Source organism: Camelus bactrianus, chromosome 18 (genome assembly GCF_048773025.1).
Source record: "Camelus bactrianus isolate YW-2024 breed Bactrian camel chromosome 18, ASM4877302v1, whole genome shotgun sequence".
Taxonomy (NCBI): domain Eukaryota; kingdom Metazoa; phylum Chordata; class Mammalia; order Artiodactyla; family Camelidae; genus Camelus; species Camelus bactrianus.
Genome location: NC_133556.1, coordinates 2,819,752 through 2,840,288, shown reverse-complemented (window position 1 = coordinate 2,840,288; position 20,537 = coordinate 2,819,752). Strand labels below are relative to the sequence as shown.

At 55.4% G+C, this 20,537-nt stretch overlaps 1 protein-coding gene and 1 long non-coding RNA gene across 7 annotated transcripts in view; one reads left to right on the top strand and one right to left on the bottom strand.

Annotated features, from left to right (window-relative positions):
- Positions 1-20,537, bottom strand: part of SDK1 (sidekick cell adhesion molecule 1) — a 715,898-nt gene that overhangs the window by 64,806 nt on the left and 630,555 nt on the right. For all 6 annotated transcript variants that reach the window (XM_074345583.1, XM_074345585.1, XM_074345587.1 and 3 more), the window contains 4 exons: positions 18,620-18,735; positions 17,152-17,341; positions 14,570-14,668; positions 721-915 (listed from right to left, as the gene is read on the bottom strand). In XM_074345583.1, coding sequence (XP_074201684.1) covers positions 721-915; positions 14,570-14,668; positions 17,152-17,341; positions 18,620-18,735 — 600 coding nt within the window. The remainder of the gene's footprint in view (positions 1-720; positions 916-14,569; positions 14,669-17,151; positions 17,342-18,619; positions 18,736-20,537) is intronic.
- LOC141573866 (uncharacterized) lies at positions 2,099-6,605 on the top strand. The gene is made up of 3 exons (XR_012500229.1): positions 2,099-4,993; positions 5,126-5,899; positions 5,986-6,605. It is a non-coding gene; the product is annotated as an uncharacterized LOC141573866 (long non-coding RNA).

The following is a 20,537-nucleotide window of genomic DNA, read 5'->3' as shown; positions in this document are numbered from 1 at the left end:
AGAAGGGAGGGGGAAGAGGGAGGGGGAGGGGGAGGGGAAGAGGAGGAGGAGGGAGGGGAGGAGGGAGGGAGAGGACCACACAGTTGGAGCCCCAGCCGCTTGTGTAAGAGACCCAGGGCTGTGCCCCTGGAGGAAGGAGCCGGCTGAGAGCAGCCAGCAGCAGACAGCTCGGAAGGTCGGCCGGGCAGCCTATGGAGGTGGAGGCCCCACAGCTGTGAGTCCTGGGCAGGGAGCAGCATCCTCTTCTGCAGAATCGGGGCTCACCTCCCGTCTCTCCCCAGGCTTTGGGAGGATTAACTAGATAAGGTACCCCACTCAGCTCGGCTGGCGCTTGGGGCAGAGGAGGTGCCCTGAGAAACAGCGCCCCCTGGAGCTGGAGGGTAGAAACCACGGCTGCTGAGACGTGCCTGAGGCGGGCCACAGCTCGGGCGTCACAGGCCAGGCACCCGCTGTCAGGGAGCTTGCTCTCAAACGGGGTGACGGCGCAGCCCTGGGCCAGTTACAAGGCCTCTCTGAGCTGCATGTCTTTCTTCCAACCTAGAAGCGCAGGCCCGTGTGTCCAGCTCCAGACACGGCTCAGCGGGCATTCAACAACCGCTCAGTGCCCAAGCCGCCCACCAGAAGGCCACGGGGCCTGACCCAGGACCCCGCGGGCTGCCAGCCCAGCCCAGCCCCTCCTCCTCCACTGGGGGACAGGCACGCAGGGCCCCAGGGTCTCACCTCTCTTCTCAGTGGTGATGACAGTGGCCTCCAGGGGCTCCCCCCAGCCCTGTCTGGTCTTGGCCGACAGCCTGAAGAGGTAGGCAGACTCGGGGGCCAGCTCGGTGGCCGTGAACTGCCTCACGGTGGCGCCGACCTCCACGGTGGTGAAGGTGTTGGGGCTGCTGCTGGCCAGGCGGTAGGCGATCTGGTACCCTGAGGGGGCATGAGGGTACTGGTCAGCTGTACTTTTGCCCACAGGGGAGCCCCACAGTCCCACCACCCACGAACCCCCCACAGAGCCCTGTGTTTCCATTTCCTTCTCCGGGTCCAGCGCCAGAGGCAGACCAGGGCCACAGGGAGGGAAGCTGCAGCTGGCGAGGAAGGGAGGGCCTCCGAGTGCTAGTGCCCTGACACCCGGTCCCGCTCCGCCCTCTGTGGAGCTGGCCATGGAGACAGCCATCTTCACTGCGGCCTCCGGTGCCCAGTGGGCCCAGGGAGCCGCGGATGCTCCCGACGGGGCAGCGCAGAGGCCGTGGCCCCCTCTGCCTTCTGGCCCCCCACCCCCAAGGGTGTCCTTGCCTGGAGTGCCCCCTGCTAGGAGGTTCTCCCCAGTGGAGTGGCCGGTGCGGGCTGCAGTCAGCCTCCCTCCCCATCATCCTGCTTGTCTGCACACCGGGCTCCCTCCTGCAGGCCCCGCCGTGCGCTCTGAGCGGGGGCTCCACCTGGAACAGCCCTCCCGCCGTCGGAGAAGCAGGAGGGAGCTTGCACCTCAGTTCAGGAGCCCATCTCTGACCAGGTCTCAGAGTCCCTCGATTTTCAAGGGTTCACAGTTGATCAGACGTCACTGAGGATGAGGCCTCTCCCTCCAGGACCCCAGGGCGCCCGTCTCCGTCTGACGAGGTAGGTGGACTTGCAGACCCTGCCCGGCCTTCTGGGCTCGCAGACAGCTGTGGTCCAGCTGCCAAGTCCCGCCCTGACCAAAACCAGAAGTGGCGGGGCAGGGGCACCCACCGTTAGTGACCGCAGACTGCCCAGCTAAACGAGGACTCGCAGGGGCCCCAGGCCGGCCCTCTGCCAGCTCTGACCCACAGGGTCTCCAGGGGAGGGATGGCCCCTGCGGAGATGGGCCTCAGGGACTGGACGGCTGGCATCGCCTTGGCCTCCTCTGCTCCCAGTGGGACACCTCTGCCTTCTCACTCCTCCTGCGCACACGTCCTCCGGCCCCATCGGTGGCCGAACTCCCTGGCATCAGCCGGCTCCTGCACTGTCATCTGTCCACCCGTGTTAGGAGCCTCATCCCACCCCGCCACACGGGAGGCCAGGAGGACAATGCCGAGGGGTCAGACACTGCAGAGTGTACCCCAGCATTAAGCCCCCACCTCTGCTGGTCACTATTTCGACCACACAAACTGAGGGATGGCACGCTCTGACCTGTATACAGTGACTGTGACCCACGGGCGTTTGTGAGACCGTGAAAGGGCCCTTGAGTGCCTGTCACAGTCACTGCTCTGCCTCTGATGGTCACTCTCCCTGCCACGGCGACCAACCACCCTGGGTTGTCCTCCTAGACACCTGTCCCTTCCCATCCACTGACCAGTGTCCGGCCACTCTTCTCCCAGACCTTCCCTTGCCCTTGCCTGATCCTGGGGGGCTGTCTGGAGTTCAGGCATGGCAGGACCCCAATCCCAAGCTTCTGAGGCTCCTGGACACCTCACATCCTGAAGATGAGGGCAGTGTGGTCAGTGCGGCCACCATGGCAGAGCCCCTCCTGCTGAACTCCTAACAGTCCTTGTCCCCCGAGCCTCCAATGGGCCCACAGGGAGCGTGTCTCCTCGCTCTGCCACAGAGCAGTGGGGCTCAGGGCGGTCAACAGCGTGAGGTCACACAGAAAGCAGCCAGCAAAGTGCAGGCTGAGCCGCGTGTCTGCCTGGCTCCAAAGCCTTCACTTCCCACTGAGTGGCACTGCGCCCACCCCAGTCTCCCAGCAAAGGGACAGGCCCCCCGGGCTGGATGCCGGCACGCTGGGCCACACGTCCTGGGCGTGGGCCACATGTGGACGTGTTTCCGGGGGACAAGGCCTGCTGCAGCTGCGGTCGGGCTCCGCGGGGGATGCGCGGCTCCCTGCAGCCGGCGGGGTCCTGCTGCTCCTGTTTCACTCGCTGGCGTCTTCACACGTGCGGGTTTCTGTCTGTCTTTTCGGCACATGCAGGTTTCCGTCTGTCTTCGGTTCTCTGCACTCACTCCTAATAGTTACAGTGCATGCGATTGACTCATTTCTCAGCAGCGCCTCTGGCTCCTCGCCAGCAACAGCGGAGAATGCACCCTTCTTCTTACCGCCACCTTGTCTGCCGCGCCACCGAGACTAGTTACATCGCTGCTGTCATCGCTCCCCCGGCTGTGCCTTTACACTTTAAATACGTTTCTGTCCCTGTGACCCGAGGTGCCGGCCCTGAACTCCCCTCTGAAGCTCGCCCGCTGCTGTGGGAGCGCTGTGAATCTGCGTCCTCACGTCCCCTCTGACCTCCTCGGGACACTCACCTCCAGCTTTTAGGTGTCGTGTTGTTAGTTTTACACCGTCGGGGTTTGCAGTGACGCTATGGGTGAAGCACGGTACCCATTTCGGCAGATTTCAAGTGGCAAACAGGAGAGATGAGATGTGGTGGGAGGCGGCCTCTGTCCCGGGGCTGCGCTGTCTGCATGGGGTTGTAGTTTGTACACAGAGGCTGAAGCCAGCCTCACATGGGGCCGGGGAGCCAGGGTCCTTGGTCGTGGCCCCTATTTCCACCTGACTGCTGAAGGAAAGGCAGTCTGTGCCCTGAACAGAAGCCCTGACCCACGTCATTATCACTTGCACATTTCCGAACTAAAGGAAGAAACTAAGGAAAAAATGTTTTCAAAGACAAACCAAATTTTACAGTCAAGCACAAGACCACAGGCAGACACGGGCTACCAGGAAGACACGACCAAACACAGCACTTTACAGACCTCAAAGAGGGAGGCGCAGCCCAGTGTGAGTTCGGCACTCGAATGCCATCCCGAGACACCAACCCTCCCAAAGCAGCAGAGGTTAGCTTTGCGTTAGAAGCAGACGAACGTATGGGTGTTGGGGGCCTGGGCCCCTCTGTGTACACACGGAGTTTCTGGGTAGGACCAAGCTGACCAAGTTTCTTTCTCAGCGTGTGAGAAGGCAGGAGAAGCAGAAACTACCCCATCAGCGTGCCCTCCAAGTGCCGTGGACGCTGCGGCCTGGCCGCTGCCACGCAGTGAGCTGGGGAGTCCCGGCCCCACCCCAGCCCCCCACAGCACCGCGCTGCGTTCCCTCACGGGCTCCTCGCAGCTCGGGGAGTCGCGTGGGCGACTCAGACTCCTCGTTAACCCCAGTCACCTCTCACCCGGCAGGGCTGAATTACAAGGGCTCACACACGTTTAGGAGAAGGACACGCGCGCAGGTGTGTGTTCACTGTCGCTCACTCTCCGCCACATTTTCATCTCTTCTGTGGCTGGAGCTCAACACCCTGTGATGAAACTGAGATTTTGTTCAAAGGCACATCTTTGTGAACTGGGATTTGGGGATTAAATGGAACCCAGTCTCTCCTTAAACATCCGCTCTCCTCCCCTGGCTGGCTCTCGTCTGCTTTCTGAACAACCATTCCACCTTTTCCCCCAGGGCCCCCGGGCGACCCTGCCCTGCCCACACCTCCACCCGGGCAGCCTTCCCTCAGACGAGCCCTCCTTCTCTTAGAGGCCCGCCTCGCTCCCCGGGCCCGGGGTGGTGCGTCGCCGTATGCTTCTAGGTGGTGTCCTGTGTGTGTGTGCGCGTTTGCACACGCACGTGTGTGTACACGTGTGCGTGTGTGCTTGCGTGTCCTCTCGCTCTCAGAGGACATCACCAGCATCAGAGCCCCAGTTCCTCCCACGAGGCCTCGCTCCTGCTCTCACACGATAGGATGCTGATGATTTCAGGAAAAGGGAAACAAACTCGAAAACAATCTGGCTACTCAGCAGGTATTTTCAAGGTGACTGTGGAAGAGTGAGAGAAACCAGACAGCATTTAGACGCGGCGAGCGGCCCGCCGTGGGACAGAGGCTCGACTTGAGCCCCAACCGCTGTGGCAACAGTCTGTCTAGAGGGGATGTGTCGTTTCAGAAAGTGGCCAAAGAAGTCTGGGGGGCTGGAAGAGCCCTGGGGCGCCGGCCCAAGGCGGGGCCGGGGCGGCGGGGAGCAAGCCGGCTGCCCGCAGCGGGACCTGAAGCCACAGCCGCCAGGCCAGGGCGCTCGGCCGGCTGCAAAGGTATAGTGTGCGCCGGGCGGCAAGCGACACAAAGACAAGGTGCTCCGGATGTCCCGGTCCCTGCGGCCAGGAGGGGCAGGCGGGTGGAGGAGGCCGGGGGCTTTGCCTCACACGAGGTACTTTCCCTTCCAGGGACACTTCTGCCTGAGCCCTGAAGACTCCAGGGCTCCTCGACCCAGGACACAGAGAAGAAGGAAGGGGGCAGGGCAGGGGGAAGCAGTGACCCCTCTGGGAACCCGGGCCCCCCCTTGGAGCTGGAGGAGGGGCTGCAGTGCTGTTCCCCCCACTCCCAGCCGTCACGGGCTGGGGGCTGCTCCCTGAGTGTCTGGCCCGATCTCAGAGAATGGAGGCGCAGTGTGGGGCCCGACCCCCTAGAAGCTGTGGGGTGGGCAGTAGGGTGGCAAGACTGGGGCGCACCACCCACAGTGGCTCAAAACTGCACATTTGCAAACACAGATTCTCTTCAATTGAGCTCTGAATTCCCTTTCTGATAAACTGGAGGAGGCAGGCCGACTTCTAACTGCGTGGAGGGGAGGTTCCAGTGTGTCTGGTGGGGCAGACCCTCACAGGTTGGAGGACCACATGCATCACTTTAGCTTAAAAGCATTGAAAGGATCGCAGAGTAGCTGGCAGGTGAGGGAGAAACGGCCGCACTCAGGTGGCTCTGGCGCATCCCCCGAAGGAAGGGTCTAAATGCTGAGAGCTCTCCCTGGTAAAATATTTACGCAAATAAACAAGAGTTTTTCCCTCTAGGCGCCTCCCGCACTTCATGCTGTTAATCTCTTTTGGAGATGCAGGAACGTGTTTTGATACAGGTCACAAAAGCACCCGCTACAGGGGTGTTTACACACACAGAAGGCCGTGCTGCCGGAGACGGAGCGTTGACTCAAGGCCCCTGGATGCAAAGTGAGTCTCGCAAAAAGATGTTTTCCTTTCTCCCCCATGAACACCAATCTGAATCTTTAGAAACTATTTCCCCATCTTTCCTACAGCATCTATAATTCAGTGCGCTGGCTGTGGTAACACCCAGGTGGCAGGTAACCCAGACAACGCATGCTGCAATTACAACTAAATGTCAGGACCACAGAGGAGGCTCAGACGCGATGTTTGCCATGTCGGAGGCTGGCAGGGCGCTGTTTTATTTGGACTGCTCCAAGTATCAGAGTACCACACTTTCCTTACATGGGTTTTTGTGACTTTCAGTGACCCCACCCCACCCCTCCCGGGGATGACGGAGCTAAACCCAAACTTCTCAGCACTTGGGGAGTGTCCTGTAACCTAACCCCAAACTGTCTTTCGGGGATGAACCCTCTGCTCCATCACTAGGGTGACGGAGCACAAGTCCATGCAACACACCGTCGGCGAGTACAAAGTAAACGTTAACGTGAATACAACGCAACACGATACAGACGGAATTTCTCTAGTCCGAGAGAAAGGGCGAAGCACCGAGCCACCACAAGGTTCCAGGAGAGGTTTGTGCGTGGCAGGCTTTGCTCTGAGTTCTCTCTCACAAGGGGCTTCACCCTATTCCCTCTCCAGGGCTGGGGAAAAACCGAGGCCCAGGAATCCAGTCACACAACATTCTTAATGATCGCGTTGGCTAATATTTACTGAGCTAGAGGTCCTGACCCCAGGGCCGGGCCTCCAACACAGACCAGACCTCAGGGCCAGGCTGCTCATCCCCTTGGTCTTTAGGATAACACCCGTGTGTAAAGAGAGTCCCGAAAAGAAAACGGTCAAAGGACACTTGCTGGGCTGAACTGTGTCCTCCCAAAACTCATATATTAAAGTTCTAACCGTGAGGACCTCAGAATGTGCTCGTGTGTGGAGATGGGGTCGTCACAGAGGTGATTACAGTCAAAGGAGGTGATGTGGGTGGGCCCTAATCCGAGGACTGGTGTCCTTATAAGAAAAGGAGGTCAGGACAGAGAAGCACACCAGGAGAAGACGGCCATCTGCACACCAAGGAGGGAGGCGCAGAGGAACCAACCCTGCCGACACCTCGACCCTGGGCCTCCAGCCCCCAGAACTGACAGAAAGCACATTTCTGTTGTTGAAGCCGCCCGCTTAGTGGTACTCCTGGCAGCCCCAGCAAACTAATTTAGGGCGTAAACTGGAAATTCCCGAAGGGAAAAAAATACTTGTGGCCCAGAAATTTTGAAAAAAAAAATCCCCCAACATATAAATATTTCATTTTACCTATTAACCTGGCTGAGTTAGTGTCCAGTGTTGGTGAGGCTGGGGTGACGTGGGCTGATTCACAGTGTTTCTGGAGAGAAAATTTAAATGTGTGTGAAGACCCTTAAAAATGTTCTAACACCGTCTCCTAGTTACTCCCCACCCAGGGTTATACCCTAAAGAAACCAGCAGAAGTGCTGTGAAGATTCACCTCTAAGTATGTCAGTCACACCGTCAGTTATGGTGGTAAAACTTGGGAGATGATCTACATTCCTCCATTTTCAGTTATAGTTTATCTGAGTTGAAACGTTAACAATATTTGAATATGTTCTTACTGTGGAAGTTCACACAATACAGGCATATTTAGAAGGCTTCTGGTACTGGTAATGTGGTCAACCAGGTGTCCTGACAACTCTCCTGTCAAGGCATTTAAAAACAATAAACATGATATCAAGAAATGGAAACCTTCTAAGTGCATGGTTGAACTGTCAAGAGAGGAGGAATGACAGGGGTGGAAGAGGAAATGGGAACAGCATTTCAGAGATGTTAAGATGCCCAGGGATAGAGGACAGGGACGGCCAAGGCCATCTGCCACCGAGCAGACCCAGCATAAAACCACACGCCACCACCGTCGAAGTCTGAGTCTATGGAATGTTGTGGAATGTTGGCAAAGAGGCATCAAGGGACAGGAATCCTTCTGCCTGCTGGCGGGTGTGCAAACTGGTGTCACCACTCAGGAAAACAGTCTGCGTCATTGTGGAGAGTTGAGAATGTGCAGACTCTGACCTGACGAAGCTGTGCCCGGTGTCCACACCAGAGAGGCCTCACACAGGTGCACCAGGCTGTGCTGCCACAGACCTACTAGAAGCTCCCCAGGTACCCAGCATCAGAGAACGGATGGCTGCTCTGCCAAGCGCAGAAGCTCATGGTCAGAGAGCCGTGAGATGCAGCTGATGCCTCCCTGAGACAAGCAAGAGGCACAAGGTTGAAAGGAAAAATCAAGCCATGGAAAAATCCATAACAGGAACTCACATAAAGTTTCCAAGACACAACGCTAGTACTGGGTTGTCTAGGCTTAAATACAACTGCAGTGAAATCATAAAGGAAAATAAAAGAATGACAAACATGAAATTCAGGCCAGGGTCTACCTTTTGCTGGGGCTTCGGTGGTACTGGTAGGGTTCCACGTCTTAAAGTAGGTGGCGGGGACAGCCGTGTTATTTCATTCCTCACTGTAACAAATACACTAGAATGACGAGATTCCTTTGTACATATGGAACATATTATAGCAAAAATATTAGAAAATTGACTGGAAGGAAAAATGTTGACATTATTTTTAGATGGTGGAACTGCAGATGATTTTCATTTTCTTGTTATTTTGTGAATTTTGCCTTTGAAAAACATATAACAAGGAGGCAAGATGGTGGAGTAGAAGGATGCTCGTAGCTCACCTTCTCCCACAAATACACCAAAACTCACATCTACAGACCTACTCAGCCAACCAGAGCACCTGCAGAACTCCGAAAGAACATTGCCCTCTTCAAAAGGCAAAGACGCCAAAAATCTGGTAGAAGAAAAGGAAAAAAGAAAGAAGAAAAAGCAAAACAGTGCGGGGATCCCACGGGGAGGGAGGGGCAAAGGAGGAACAGCGCTCGTTTGCTGGGTCTCCCCCATCCAATAGAGAGGCCAACAGGATGGAAGGGGAGCCTCTGAGGCTCTGATCTGCCCCGTTCACCCCTTGACTGACAGATCTGAGTTAAACGGGCATAGAGGGTCCCCACGACACCCAGCCCGAGACACGAGCCGGCAGCTGGGGCTAGGACAGGCCACCCGAGCCGGGTGGAGGACTGCGGCGGCTGCACTGAGGCAGCCCCAGAGGACTGCAGGGGGCTGTGCGCCGTCGCTGGGAGGGGATATGGAGCAGAACAACCTCGGTCCCCCATAAATTGTGAAAAAAGCAAAGCAACAAGGCTGGTGTGCCCTGGGGGGAGGGCGCCGTAGCCTTTGTCTCCTCAGACCTGTGCCACCATCGCTGGTCCTCCTCGGAGAAGAGAGGCGGGGCACAGCCACAGCCGCCATCTTCTGTGTGCAGCGCCTGGGCGGGGGTGGCCGAGACCTGAATCCGCACCCAGGGCCTCCGAGACTCCTAGGCAGGACTGAGACTTGTTTATAGCCCAAGGCAGATAGGATCTTTCTGCCCTGGCATCTTAGAGAACTTGTGCCACCAAGACAAACAAGGAGCTGAGATTTGGCACAGAGCAGGGAGGAGGCCATTCCATGGTCTTCCCCAAGCCCACCTTCAGAGCGCCGACCTGAGGCGGATCGGGCAGCTGCACAAAGCAGCGGAATAACCAGTGCTGGGAGAGGGCAGGCAGCCAACCACCTTCCTGGCAGGAATGCAGCACCTGACCACGGTGCTGGGAGGGGGGTGTGATCTGCCCATCTGACTCGCCCCAGCGCAGCATCTGACTGCGGCATTGGGAGGGGGAGTGACCCGCCCACCCACCAGATAAGAGCTCAGCTCCAGACCCAGTGTTGGGAGGGGGCGCAATCTGCTAGCCGATAGCCACTGGGAGCAGCACAGACGTGGGTGCCAACAGAGGGCCTCTGGAAACAGCAAGCTGAGTTCGTGAAACAGGGCGAAGACACAAAGACCTCTCGATAAAATCATTAAGAGCACAGCATCTCCAGGAGAACTAGATAACTGATACTCCTTAAGCCACAGTGCCAGAGAGATATGAGCAATATGAAGAAGCAGAGGAACCACTCCCAATTAATAGATCAAGAGAAATCCCCTGAAAGCATGATCAAGGACATAGACATGGATGGCCTACTAGATCAAGATTTCAAAAAAGGAGTGATCAAAGTACTGAAGGAACGAAAAGAAACAGTGTTTAGAGATATAAAATATGTCAAAAATGAAATAGAAGCTATAAAGAAGAACCAAGTAGAATTAGTAAACTCATTTGCTGAGATGAGAGCTGACCTAAAGGCTGTGCAAAGCTGGCTAGATAATGCAGAGGAACAAATAAGTGACCTGAAGACAGGACAACAGAAAGCACCCAATCAGAACAGCTGAGAGAAAAACAAGTAACAATGAAAACAATATAAGGGACCTACGGGATAATATAAAGTGTGCCAATCTTCGCATAATAGGGGTCCCAGAAGGGGAAGAAAGAACAAAGGGGATTGAAAAGGTGTTTGAAGAAATCATGACTGAAAACTTCCCACATCTAAAGAAGGAATCAGATATCCAAGTACAGGAGGCTCAGAGGGTCCCAAACAGGAACAATCCAAACAGACTCACATCAAGACATAGCATAATCGAGATGGCCAGAGTCAAGGATAAAGAAAGGATCCTAAAGGCAGCAAGAGAAAAACAAAGAGTGAGTTATAAGGGAACCCCCCATAAGGCTCTCAGCTGATTTCTCTACAAAAACACTACAGGCCAGAAGGGAGTGGCAAGATATATTCAAAGTCCTGAATGAAAAAAAGAGGCAGCCTAGGATACTATATCCAGCAAGGCTATCCTTTAGAATAGAGGGAGAGATAAAGAATTTCACAGACAAGCAAAAACTAAAAGAGTTTAGCAACACTAAACCCAGGCTAAAAGAAATACTCACAGGTCTACTCTAAATAGAAAAGAAGCAGGATGCCACAAAAATGAGAAACTTATAACTGGAAAGGAGGCAACTGTCATGAATTGCAAAAAGAATAAACACAAAATTGTAAAAGAAGACATCTAAACCATTAAGAGTGGGAGAGGGGAGCAAGGAAAGCCAGTTGAAAACACTATGGAGATTCCTCAAAATACTAGGAATAGACTTACCATGTGACCCAGGAATCCCACTCCTGGGCTTATATCCAGAAGGAACCCTACTTCAAAATGACACCTGCACCCCAATGTTCATAGCAGCACTATTTACAATAGCCAAGACATGGAAACTGCCTAAATGTCCATCAACAGGTGACTGGATAAAGAAGCTGTGGTATATTTATACGATGGAATACTATTCAGCCACAAAAACCGACAACATAACGCCATTTGCAGCAACATGGATGTTCCTGGAGAATGTCATTCTAAATGAATTAAGCCAGAAAGAGAAAGAAAAATACTACATGAGATCGCTCATATGAGGAATCTAAAAAAAAAAAAAAAAAAAAAGAAAGAAAGAAAAAAAAACAAAACAGAAATACAAAACAGAAACAGACTGATGGACATAGAATACAAACTTGTGGTTGCCAAGGGGGCGGGGGGGTCAGAAGGGACAGACTGGGATTTTAAAATGTGGAATAGATAAACAAGATTATACTATATAGCACAGGGAAATGTATACAAGATCTTCTGGTAGCTCATAGCGAAAAAAAATGTGACAATGAATATATGTATGTTCATGTATAACTGAAAAATTGTGCTCTACACTAGAATTTGACACAACATTGTAAAATGACTATTACTCAATAAAAAAGTTAAAAAAAAAAGAAAAAAGTATAGCGAATGGGCTATTTTTATTTTATGGTTGTCCTTTTTAAATGATAAAATATCTCAAACACGCAGAAGAATACTTGGAATAACATAGATCACACACCCACATGTTCATCAGACACTGAACAAATCTTGAGGTTTTGCCAGATTACACTTCTGCTAGGTACATGTGCCCATAGAGGACCTACAGCAATGGCTGCAGAGTTTTCAATCTACAGAGGCGTCTTCATGCTACACACACTCTTCTGCAACTTGCTTTCTTCACTCAACAGATGTTTGTGAGTTTGTTCGTTACTTGAACTGCCGTCACGTCCTCTGCAGTGCGAATAGCCCACGATTCACCTCTTCATCGCCTTAGTGGGGGGCGTATGGACTGTTTCCAGTTCCTTTTTTCTTCTCTGTTGTTTAAAGCAACTCTGCAGTGAATTGCCTTGTGCTTTTCTCCATGGGAACCAGGGTGAGGACTTCTCCAGGGTTAAGATCTGGAAGGGGATGTTGGCTAGGACATGGGTGCCCGCAGGCGAGACTGTCCCCCGAGCGGCTGTACCAGCTCCAGCTCCCGCACGAGTATAGGAGACGGTCTCCCCACAGCCTCACCTCTGCTGGGCTCATCAGATGCTCTGTGGTTCTAAATCTGGTGAGTGTGCAGTGCTATCTCCTTGTGACCTGAACTATCATTGTACGTGTGCTTTCATGATCAGGAAAACGACGTCAGAGACCCCGTAACAGTGAGGTGCATGGTTGCAGGCAGAGATGACCACCGATGAGATCCTCCGAGGAAAAGCAGAGGCCGGGGTGGGGGGTGGTCTGTCCTGGCAAAGGCCCAGGCAAGTGGAACGGCCTGGTGCTGCTGAGGCCGGAACCTCACCAGGTTTGCAGGGAAGACCTTGGGTGCGCAGTTCAAAGTCACGGCCGCAGAGTCAGGGCGCAGGTCTGTCCGTGCTGAGAGTGAAACACACGTGAAATGCATCCTCTCCCCATGCTCGCCCCCGTGGAGCCCTGCTGTCAGTACTGATCTCAGCGGCCGGGAGGCTGCGGAGAACGCAGAGGTGATCACAGCATTGGGACCAGCCGGGTCCGGCCGGGGCAGCGCAGGGAGCCCGGGGCGGCAGCGCCTCCGCCCTCAGCAGCCCGGGACGCCTGCTCCTTCGCAGACAGCATCGCTCTTGAAGACTCCCGGGGCCGGACATGACAGGTCAGAATCTCGTGTCTAGTGCTGTAGAAGTATTTCCTGCTGCACAGCACGCCAGGGTGTCCCCTGGGTAGTCAGACAGTTCACCTGCTTGTTCTGGAAAAGGCTGTCAGCAGGGCGCTGTGTGGGTTCCGGGAACCCTCGCGGGGGCGTCAGCTCCGCAGAGCCCAGGGCTCCAGGGCCCGAGTCAAGCCTGCCGGAGTTTCTCAGGGGCACAGGATCTGCAAGGCGCCCTTGGCCAGAGGCTCCTCCAGCCGCTGACTGTGATTCAGGAGCAGGCACTTGCAGGGGTCACCTAGCTTGGCGGGGCTGTTCCCCCAGCAGAGCGCTCCTAGCTGCGACTTCAGGACCCGCAGCAGGAGAGAGCGGATCTGAAGGTGCCGATGGCTCCCGAGCCCCAGGCCCCGCTGCAGTTGTCAGCCATCTGTCCCCTCCCCCGGCTGCCAGTCATCCTCTAAACGACAAGTCTGATCATGTCACTTCACTGCTCAAGGTCCCTGGGTGACTCCCTATGGCCCTCAGCACAGATTTTCAAACTTTTTTTTAAATGAAGTGAACCCCCTTTTTACACCAAATCTCAGAATCCTCATGTCAAAAGCAGGTCTAAGTGTGCGTTTTGCTGCCTACTCATGAGCCCATGTTTACAACCTCACTGTAAATCACCCAGAACACAAGCCGGCATGTTTGCGGGTCTGTTTGCAGGGAGGCAGAGGTAAACACCATCTTTCAGTGCTGAATACACGTGCCCGGTGCCTGGCCTTTAAAGGCCCACTCTGAAAGGTCTGGGCCTCTGGCCACCTCCGGCGCACCCACCAGGTCTTCCCAGCAGGTGCCAGCCCCGCACAGCCCACGGCTCCATCTGGGACCTGTCCACGCACCCATGGGCAAAAGGCAGCCGTCTGTTCAAGGCTTTGGAAGCCACTCATTCTCAAAATAGCCCCCATCCCCGACCTCCCGAACCCAGCAGGCGGAGTGTAGGACACCGAGCGGAGCCTCCAACCCCCTCGCCGGTCACACAGTAGTGTCCCCAGTGTCCCTCCCTCCCGGCACTGTCCGCACCTCAAGGATGGGGACATCTCATCCTCACGTCCCACTCTGTACGCGATGCCTGGCATGTCTGAGTCCCTTCACTGGTCACAGGGAAAGGGTGAAAAAACAAAGGGACCCATGATTTTTCAAAATAAAATTTGCCACCTCTGGGGAACTAGGACAAATTAAGGCTTCTCATCAAAGTGATCAGAGCCGGCCCTCGGAACGGAAGGTTATGAGTGCACTGCTTCCCTGGGACCCAAGCATGCTGTTCCCTCGGGGAACTTCCTCCAGGGACTGCGCGCAGGCCCTGCCGCAGAGGAGGGACGTTCCCGGGACCTCGGAGCAAAGCCTGGGCGGGAACCTTCCTCGGAAAACTAGCCGGTTGTTTCCCAAACATACATCAGAGTAACTGGGTTATTTCAGAGCAGAGAAAAGGTCAATTACAGATGGTCCTGCCCTGAACTGCAAACAAGCAGGAAAGATCCTGGGCTAGAAAAATGTGATTTCACTCTGCAAAGAAACACTTAGCGCAGGAGACAAAGGGTCAAAGCCTCTCTGCTCAGAAAGCGCCAGGCGGCTGTCGACAGGGTTTTTTCTAACCTCTTAGCCATCTAGCAAAATTAGACGAAATCCACCTAGTCGTCCCTTCCCTCTGGGCTGCGGTCTTGGTAGTCGCACCGCTCCCTTACCCAGAACGACGCCGTTGGGCTCCTCCGGGGGCTGCCACACGGTCCTCACAGATGTCAGCCTCACCTCCGGGAACACGAGCCTCACGGGGGGGCCTGGGGCTGGGGGGAGAGAAGACAGTGATGCAGGCTCCACTAGGACGTTATCTGGGCGTGTGATGCGGCGACGCAGGATGCTGCGGGCTGGCCGAGCACAGTCACTGCCACAGTGACACCACTTACAGGCGAGTCACTCCAAGTTTTGGGAAAATTGTAATAGGGAAGAGCAAATGTGGCTCCATATTAGACCTGTTCCTTTGGCTCTAACCCTGGGCTCTGTCTTCTGGGCTGAGTCCTGCTGGTTCTGCACCTTTTGTAGAAGAATGTCACCTAGAGCCTGAAATAGACAGGACAGCCCATTCTCAAGGCTCTGACCTTTAAGGGTCTGACACTTTTCCTTCATATAGAGATAAAAAGTTGCAGAGCAGAGAATAACATTTGTCTTGTTGGACGTTTACAGGGACACCATGCCCTGGCCCACGAGGACGGTTTCAAGAACAAAGGATTCCAACACCAGGAAGTTTGCAACAACCAGCCACACCCCTCCCCTTTTCAGTACAAAAGGAGCCTAAATTCTGACTTGAGGAAGATGGTTCTCCAGGACGAGTCCCCCACCTTCTCAGTCTGCTGGTTTTCTGAATAAAATTGCTATTCCCTGCCCTAGTGCCTCTCTCCTGATTACTGGTTGTCTGGTGAGCAGCAGGAGCTTGGACCTGGTAACAAAACGGTGTTTGGAATCTGTGTGTCTCCCTAATGATGCTGAGGAAACTCCTCATTTTGAATCCGGCTCATCCACTTTCCAGGTTTCAAAAGCAGTGCCCGGAAACTGCGCTGGGGGGCCCGTGAGTGCGAGCTGTGTGAGTCTCGCTGACCAGCCACGAAGTGGCTTTGTAGAGGGCACCCCGCGTCAAAGAAGAGATTCCGCTGGACCGAGCTGTTCCTCTCCTGGGCTGGACACCCACAAAGTAGCTGTCAGATCAATAGGAGGCCGCAGGCCCCTCCCAACTACAAAAGGAGGCTACAGTGATTAGCCAAATGACACGGCTGTAATCAGCGGCTTCTCCCTTGGGCACACCACCCCTCTCCCGCGCTGGCCCAGAAAACCAAGAGCTGACGTCCACAGATGCGGGCACTAGTCCTCCTGCGTGGTCCGATGCACCGGCGATTCAAAACCAGTTATGTTTCGAATAGCAGGCCCTCGTAAAATGCATTTACTTGAACGGACAGGCGTGTCAGCGTGTGGCCAGCTTGGGGACTTCCTGCTGGAACTTAATGGCTGGCTGACTCCCAGGTAAGAGGCCACGAGCATGGAACAATCAATACAGAATTAGAACGGCATGTGTTACAGTCACCCCAGGGCTGCTGAATTCTGCCTCCTGCTCTTAAGCTGAGAAGAGTATTTTAAATTGTAAACGTGTGCTGTGAGCCCTGGGTAAGGAGGAGGCCACGGGCTCACGCGGCAGGACCAATCCACAAATATGAAACTCTGATGTCAGTCTTACGTGGCATCTGCCCCCTCACTGTCCCCAAGGGTGGTCCCTGCGTCACACTGAAATGTGGAGAAGGAACACATTTATTTCAGGATTGTGTGTGAGAGAAAAACAGAAATCTTTCCATGACTCACCAGCCGAGGCTGTGTTACAACTGACGGAGTGTGAGGAACGGTTACTCAAACGCCCCTTTAACTTTTCACCTGTGTGACCCTAGACATACCATGTAGTTTTGCAAAGAAATGACTTTCAGGTCACATGCTCCCTCTCAGAGCCCAGCTGCCCTGAGACCTGTCCTCAGGGGAGGACGATGATCGAGGTGGCCTCCCTGCCCCCGACCCAGGGGAAGCCCAGCAAAACGGAGAGACCGCGGTCCAGTGCGCTTGTGGGCTGATTTAATGACTTCAGTAAAGATGCTTCAGGAAATCTCTGGTGGTTTCACGTCCGTCAGCTGCTTCTGATCCCCACAGTGGGTTTTGGGGGGAGAATACGTGTCACAGCCTACCATGATCACGTAAAGGCGCCGACCTCTAAGTACTTGACGTCTGCGAAGGGGAGGGACACACTTACTGATGACAACGTCGTCAAAGCGTGCTTGTTACTCAGGCGGGGACGGGGTCTGGGGCCGGGGACCCAGCAGACGCACCCCGTGCAGAACCTCCAATGATCTCTTGTCACGCACACGCCGAGAGCATGGAGGCACTCGGGTGGGAGTGGGCGCCTTCAGCCAGATTTGTGCCAACACCGCCAACGGGGAGGTCCCAAATTTCCTGCCCGCATCCCCCCCCCGCCCCAGCCCGGCCTTGAGGGTGGACGCGGCCCCCAGTAGAGCCGCGACGGAAACTCCACACAGGCTCAGGTCAGGCCGGAACGCCCACTCCGGCCGCAGCTGGCCAGAGGAGTGCTCAGTGACCCCAGATCAACTTTGTTTTGTTTCCCTCTGCTGAAAAAAGGAACAAGTGTTTTGAAAATTAACTTAAACGTGACAACCACCCACACGGCTTGGGTCGCGAAGGCAAAGCCGGGAGGTGGGCCGAGGCACAAGGGGACACGTACCGTCATCCTTGGTCCGTTCCAGGATGGGGGGTGTGCTGGGGACCCCATTCCCGATGCGGGTGAACGCAAGCACCTGGAGTTCGTACAGCACAAACTTCCCCAGACCTGCCAGCAGCGCCGACTGTGTGTGGTTCCCTCGGACCACGTGGCTTCTGGGCTCAGGATCCAGGTCTTTGGCCCGGAACAGAATCTGAGCATCAACACAGAAGGCAGGGGAGTCAGGTCACGGGGATGCCGTGTGCAGGAGGGGCCTGGGGACCAATCGGCCAGGACCCGGCAACCGAGTGTCCTCCCCCAGGGCCGCTGTGTGGAGGGGCTGTGAGTCTAACTCCTATTTGCTGGCATTTTGGGGAAAAGATGGCGATGAAGCAGTTGGGGCTGGAGCTATGGCCCTGCCCAAGGCTGGGCTGGGAGGCGGGACTCCCTGCTGTAATTTACAGGCTTTGAGGCTCCCAGCAGCAGCCATTAAAACGAGGACTTGGTATGAACCAGACACATCCTGCTTCCTGCAAAGGGAGCCAACTGCCCTCCCAGTTGCCTGGCTTATGCGGAGACTGTTATCCACCTGAACTGAGGCCCCACCTCCAGCCACGCACTGCCCACAGGGCCATCCTGAGAGGCACCCCCATGGCCCACCTGCTCCTGCTCATTCCCTAGGGCCACCTTCTCTGAACTGGCCCCTAAGACCAGTGACCGGAAGGCTGGGAGAGACGGGTCAGCAGGGAGGAGTGTGAAAACAAGCGCTTCGCTCCAGGGTCGGGTGCGGGCGGGGCGTGGCTTGTTGGCCACAGAACCCACTCGGCGGGATCCTCATGTCTGCAGGGGCCACAAAGGGCAGATTAGAATGCCTGGGGCGGGGCGTGAGAACAGGTCGGGAAACAGGACAGATGCCGGAAAGCAAGGAGGTAAAGGCCTGCTAGGAGTCTGTGCGGCTGCGCACAAGACCGCCAGGCCTTCCTGGACAAATGCAGGGGCTTCATTCTGCTGCCTGGGTGGTGATGAAGCAAGAACAGAGCAGGTTTTTAAGGGTCCAGGTAAATGCAGGCAAAACTAAATCCAGAAACGGCTCCCAGAGAAGCTGGCAGGTGTCCGACCCTGACGGTGGAGGCCACTGCCCGGGCTGGGCCAGGGTGGCGGTGACACCCATGCAGACACGCATGCAGGTCTCTAATGACGGAACCGGCACTTCACAGGAGAACCCGCTTCATTCTCGCGCCAGCCCTGCGAGGGGGCTACCGTCGTCGCCCCCTTGCACAAGCTGGGAAACGGGCTCAGCGCTCAAGTCCCTGTTCTGGCCTGTTGGGGTCACACCAATGCCTAAGCCCCACACGGTCATGAAGCTTAGATGAGACAACAGACATGAAAATCAGGAACCAGGCCAGGGCCGGAGAAGATCTCAGAAAACAGGAGCTTGCTGGTTTGAGGGGTGACGGCTGGTGGCACCTTCACAGCATAAACATATACCTACCTTGTAGCCCAGGATTAGCCCGTTCTGGTCCTGCTCCGGCACCGAAGCCCACGTCAGCAGAATCTGGGTGGAGCTGACAGCCTCGGCCGACACATTTTCAGGGGCGGCTGAAGGAACTGCACAGAACGAATTGAATCAATTGGCACCCAAAGTCTAAAGGCTGTGGTGAATAAAGGTCTAATTTTTACGCGTGTTATCAAGTTGTCCTTGAAATGGCAAGGTATTCTGAGTGTCTTGTCGTGATCAGATTAAATCTGCAGGGCTATCACAGAAACGTATATCTCTTTAATATTAGCAACAAATTCCATAAACCCTGGGTGTTCAGGAGCTCAGTTTTACCTGAGTCCTCGCAGCAAGAAAACATGCTTGGTCTGATTCTCACACTAACTCGCGAGAACCGTGACTTCCTCTCCGGAGGGGATCCTCGCTTTCAGACGAGCGTTCACTGACATCTCTGAGCACGGCGTTTTGTTAGGGGACGGGCGGGTGGAGGGGGGTGGGGCTGAAGCTATGATCCACACGGGGGAGGTGGGGAGGGAGGTTACTCCATGCGTACCCCTGTTGGGGGAGCCTTCAGGGCCCTGACTGCATTTAGTCCTCACGATCACCAGGCGAGGGAGCTGTTGGTACCCACCTTCCACAGAAGGGGAAACCGAGGCTGAAGAAAATCACCGACGTCCCACGTTAATGGGTCTGGAGGTGAGCTGAGCACCCATATGATGTTCACATTCAGGGCACTAATCTGTCCCGAGTCGTCTGCCATGGTCCACACGTTACACGTATGAGGACAACAGTCCACTTTTAAAGCAAGGACTCTGTGTTCTAGACAATCTCAGTTTGCTTCGCTGATTTTCCTGTGGGCCCATTTCAACCTCAGACGTCATTCAGACGGGAACAGATGGTCGTGGAGGGCCCCCAGCAAAGTCAGGGTGTGCCGTCTGCAGACAGGTACGGAGCGAAGGGCCGCTACCAGCCATGGCCTGAAGGTCCCCCGCCCCCCGACTCTGTGGTCGAGAAGTGGGGGAACCGTCAGGTTCAGGAATCTCATGGGCTCACAACACGTGCTGGGACCCTGGCACCTCCCTGGTCACCCCTCAGGACTCCCTGGGGACTGTGTCCTGCGGCAGAGGAGGGTCACCTGCCCTGCCCGTGGTGACATGCAGAGAAATGGCGGTCACCACTTGAGGCCGTGGGCCCAGAGGCTCACGGGAAGGGGGTGCTCCCAGCTCTGGGGGGTGACCAGATGCCACGTGGCCTGGAAGCTGCTCTCCCCCGGGCTGCTGCCCCAGGCAGGCTGCTCTCGATGAGTCCCCTCACCCCATCGGGGCCAGGCGCTCGGCCTTGCTACTGGCGGGTGATCATAGGCTGTTTGTTCCGAGGAAAGTGAAACGATGAAGCTGTAACTGCCAGGAAGAGGATGAAGGAAAAGCTAGGACACACCAGCCGGCCACACAGAGGGGCTGTTTCTTGCTCCCTGCGGTCCTGCTGGGCTCCAAACAGTGGGGTGTTGGGGCCCCCAGGGGTTTTCTCTTCCCTCCAGCCATGGGCCCACTCACTCACTCATTCATTCATTCACTCATTTATTTACTCATCTACCCATCCATCCATCCACCCACCCACCCATGCTTCCACCCATCCACTCTCTCACTCACTCTCTCATGCACACGCACCTCCTCCTTCCAGCACAGCCACAGGAAGGCAGCTGCGCTAGCCAGTCTGAACACTCTCTCCAACATCTGATTCTTAGATTGTCTACACCAAATTGATCTGGTTTCTGTTATGGGTTGAACTGTGTCCCCTCGAATTCCCATACTGAGGTCCTAACCCCTAGTATCCAGAATGCAAGCTTATTTGGAAACTGCGTCACTGCAGGTGTAATTAGCTAAGAGGGGTCACACTGGGGTAGGGTGGCCCTAGC